The sequence below is a fragment of the Palaemon carinicauda genome, chromosome 26 (genome assembly GCF_036898095.1).
Source record: "Palaemon carinicauda isolate YSFRI2023 chromosome 26, ASM3689809v2, whole genome shotgun sequence".
NCBI classification, from domain to species: domain Eukaryota; kingdom Metazoa; phylum Arthropoda; class Malacostraca; order Decapoda; family Palaemonidae; genus Palaemon; species Palaemon carinicauda.
In genome coordinates this window covers 35,974,705-35,979,704 of record NC_090750.1, presented here as the reverse complement: position 1 = coordinate 35,979,704, position 5,000 = coordinate 35,974,705, and the positions used below count along the sequence as shown (strand labels likewise).

The 5,000-nt window shown below is 33.4% G+C and overlaps 1 protein-coding gene across 1 annotated transcript in view; it reads right to left on the bottom strand.

The window, feature by feature from the left end:
• Window positions 1-5,000, bottom strand: part of LOC137619882 (uncharacterized) — a 109,991-nt gene that overhangs the window by 54,832 nt on the left and 50,159 nt on the right. Inside the window, 1 exon segment of the mRNA XM_068350172.1 lies at window positions 2,047-2,248. Within this exon segment, the coding sequence (XP_068206273.1) occupies window positions 2,047-2,248 (202 nt within the window).

Genomic DNA, 5,000 nt, shown 5'->3' with positions numbered 1-5,000 from the left:
AGACAAGAAAGAGAATCGAATGTAAATAGTTAATGAACATGGCACCAGCATTCCATACGGCAGAGTACTAGATATATCTGCACAGCTTGGAGATGTAAGAGTTAGCAAGTGATTGGAGAATGGGGTAGTTTGTTCGCCAGTTCTGCGAATTGGGCTGTTCACTACATCCTCCATGGACAACATAGACCAAACTCCAACTGCAACAATAGCAAACCCTTCTTTCCATGGTACCAGTACCTCTGTTTTTCAGCACTTAGCCAAAGAATACAATGGTGAAGAGCATGGGCAGCTGAAGTTTGGAGAGCAAAAAGTAAAGACAGTTCCAGTCCTTCCAGATTCCTTCACCAATATCAAGCTCATCTTCACCAAGAAAAAAAATGCTCTTCTCCCTAGAGTGGTAAGATGCATCCAGACGTCAGTCTGCTGAGGTCACAGCTGGCAATGGAGGATGAGTGGTTGGAAAAAGTCACTGTGAAATAGGATGGTGGATGTGACTTGGTTAGCCCACCGTGCTTCACAGAAGAGAGGAGAGCGATTTGAAGTCATCCTTACATCACTTTTGCCTGTGCTGTAAGGTCAGGTCCTTTTGGTTGCTACAGTCGAGCATGCGATGGACAAGGTCAAGGAGATATTGACATTTCTGAACCCCGGTCAGGAACCAGTCATTAGTGCTGATCAGTCAATTTATGCAGCAGCCAAGCAGGTCCAGTGACACTGATCTAAAATCTATGGTGAGAAAAAATTCTTCATAATGTTGGGAAGCTTGCTTGATGATGGTGGCTCTGAAGGATATTGAAACTTTACTCCAAACAGTGGTTGGACCAAAAATGGAGATCTATGGCTGATCATTTGAACAGAGCTCCTGTCTATTGTAGAGAGTTGACAGAAACTCACCAAGTGTGGATGCAAAATGCTTCTGCTTAGGTCAGACCTGCACGGCACTGTGCAGCTTCAGATGCGAGGTTTATAAGGCTTTCAGTATGATTTGACACTAAGATCATTCAAATAGGACAAGTATTTGCTATGCCAATGGAAAATGGTTGTGTATGTGTGCCAACTTTGGTGATGGTTTCCAGAAGAGAAAGATTGCTCCACTAGTATACTTATGCAGTGAAAAAGCTTCAGTGAGCTTGCATTGAAGTAAAGATGATGGCACTGAAGGTGCGACATCGACCCTGTTATAGGTATGGGATCGTGTACTTCATCAAAAAAGGGGAAGCTGGTGAGTTTTGTCATGAGATCTTCAAAATCATTCCGAAAGATCATCCTTGTGTTTTAAAATTAATTTCCAAATTTTCACCTAATTTGTAAAAACTTGCCAATTTATCTCGGAATTTCCACATATTTTTGAATTTTGATATTTACCGCCATAGCCATTATATTGAAGTGTAATTCCATCATTCAACCAATGTAGCAGTGACAAAGAACCATGTAATGGTGGCTCAAAACAGCTGTAGCATCTTGATAATGAATAAACAACATATTTGAAATTTGTTTGGTCCTGAAAACTAACTTGAGTCTTATTTCAATCTAGAGAAACGTTATCTTTTATTTTTAGACACCACAAACACTTCATGTAGTATATGAGTAAATAAAAAAAACATGTTTTAATAGCATATATATACATACATATACATATATATATATATATATATATATATATATATATATATATATGTGTGTGTGTGTGTGTGTGCGTGTGTGGTTGTTCATATACATATATATGCATTTATGTACATATATAAATATCAATTTATATATATATATATATATATATGTATATATATAAATATACATATGTATATATATATATATATATATATACATATACATATAACAATAAGGAAAGGTATTTCATTGATATATTTATTACCACACCTTAGACAATTTGCTTTCTTACAAACCATACTGCTGTATTTTATTTATACCACTACCACCAGTAATAATGCTATTACTGCAAAGTATTCTCTACTTCTACTGCGTCTGTTACATCTACTGTCTTCTCTTCTTTCACTATTGCAACTACGACTACAATTACTGGCTAACCTTTTGCACTGGTATCCCGCACTTTGTGATGCCTCCTGTGGGAGTGGTGAGTCCTCGGGGAAGGTGAAGGAGACGTGGTAGTGGGGACAAGATCGGCTGGGAGGGAGCCCGTATTCATAGCGTTCTGCGCTGGAGGCATCCCGTGAAGCATAGGATCCGAGCCACATCTCGCTAGGGGAGGGAAGCCTTCTGCCCTTAATCTCTGAAAGATATGCAGAAGTGATAAAGGCAATGGTAATAGTAATAGGTAGTTAACTTAAATACAATGAGTTGAAATTTTATGAAAGTTATGGTGTTTCATTTTGATAACAATAACAACAACAATAATAATAATAATAATAATAATAATAATAATAATAATAATAATAATAATAATAATAATAATTCCAAGATTTTAATATCCTTCATATTATTATGGCTATGATAATTCGATTTGAGTTTTCATGCATATTATGGCGTTTTTATCCATCCAATAATAATAATAATAATAATAATAATAATAATAATAATAATAATAATAATAATAATAATAATAATAATAATAATAGGAATTTCAACATCAATTATTATTATTATTATTATTATTATTATTATTATTATTATTATTATTATTATTATTATTATTATTATTAATGTCTTTATCATTATTATTACTATAATGAAAAAGAGAAAAGCTCAAATTTGATTAATGTAAGAAAAATCTAGTTCTGAATCACTAGAGAGACTTTAGTCAAAAATAAAAAACAGTAACAAATTTCTATCCCCAGAATAGACTGCGGGTTATTATCCACAAACCACATGTTAGAGATTGGGCTTTGTATCTTTCTTCTCAGAAAAGTAGGAATTCCGAACATTGAACGATGAGCAATCAGATAAGTTCATTTAGTAATCTTCTCCATTTTATGAGCTTGATTTTACAGTGTTATTGCTGTTCTTTGAGAACATTAGAGTGTAATTTTATTTGATACTCTAGCATTGGAATAGATCCTGCTCCTAATCTCGTTACATAAAATGACAGCAAATAGATATTAATGGAAAAGTGAGAATATATAGCATACGATTTTAATTGATCTTTTGATTACAACATCATAAAGCAATCTTCTTTTTTAATTTAAAAGATAATATAGAAATATGAGTCGTGTTTCTTCCGATCCTTAAAAATGAATACTGTATAACTTTCCTGGTGGGTGCTGACTGGCAAAATTTTTCATTCAATAGTGATTAATCTGTGAAAAATGTTCACCAAATCGTATTCAAACAGAAGCTTATCACTCCATGGATTCTCATGGTGACCTATAACACAACGTAACATCATACAAGACTTCCCAGACAACTGGTATATGGTTCCATCCATTAATGCATCTAACATCTAAGACCAGTCAATAGAATTCTTTGTGAGACAAAACTTTTCTTAAAAAGGCATCCATATGAGATGCCAATAATTTTCTCATGGGAACTCACCGATAGATTAGCCTTCCTTGTGAACATTATAATGCAGTCTGGATATTGTATTCCTTGGTGACTGAAGAATAGACAAACAATGGAAAGTAGTTTCTTTTCAATTTACCCTATTCACTCTGGTACTCGGTTAACAATTGTTATTTCCTGGACATTAATATGAGAAAAGATACACTCTAGAGGCTCAAAACATCAAGGATCAACCAGTTTGGGTAATTCTTTTTACCATTTACTTTCGAAATATAGAATTTTCCATCATTACTCTTCGTTCATAGAATCGGTTGATCTGCTCCTCCTTTTTCTTCCCATATTGTCCGATTTCACTCCACCTTCTTAAAGTCAAGCGTGAAAACACGAAACCGCTTGGTCTATGTTTTCTTCTTACGCACACCTCCATGACTACTCCACTACTATGCTTTTGAAGAAGTTAAACATCACCTGATCTGGGCTTTATTTGGTCTTTATTTGGGAGATATTATCGAGCACAAGCCCCTGAAACATCCTAGAAGCATTCTGCAGCACCAGCAATCTTAACACATATTTCATATTTATTATCATCATCTCCTCTTACGCCTATTGACGCAAAGGGCCTCGATTACATTTCACCAGTCGTCTCTATCTTGAGCTTTCAATTCCATACTTTTCCATTCATCATGTACCTATTGAAATTTTTTTTCGGAAAAGTGTACACATACACTCATACACTCACACACATATCTATCTATCTATCTATCTATCTATCTATCTATATATATATACACCCACCCATACACATATATAATATATAATATATATATATATATATATATATATATATGCATGTATGTATATATATATATACAGTATATATATATATATATATATATATATATATATATATAGATAGATAGATAGATAGATAGATAGATAGATATAAGGAATGACAGAAGAGATATGCTTGAAGAATTTGCTGAAAGGAACAATCTTAATATCATGAACACCTTCTTTTATAAAAATGTTATAGAAAATGGACATGAAGAAGTCCCAATGGAGAGACGAAAAATTATATAGAATTCATTCTCAATGGAAAAGTTAAATTAGTTAAAGATGTAACAGTGTTAAACAAGTGAAAGTCAAGCGACCATAGAACGATGAGAAGCAAAATTTGTTTAGATCTAAGGAAAGAGAGAGAAAAACTAATTCTAAGAAAGAAAATAAACACTTGTAATAAGAGAAAAGATGATGAGTTTAGTTTAGCTACAAAAAAATAGGTACTCCCAGCTAGATGATGAAATGGAAGCAAGTAAAGAAGAAACGAACACCAATTTAACTAAATTTGTATTGGAATCAGTCCATGAGATAGGTGGAAGAGTTCCTAAACAAGATCAAGGAAAACTATCAGAAAAGACCATACACCTAATAAAGAAAAGATTGGAAATGGGGGTAAAATCCAGAGATGAAATAGAGTTAGCAGAACTATTCAAAATAGTAAGCAAAAAAAAAAAGAAAAAAAACTA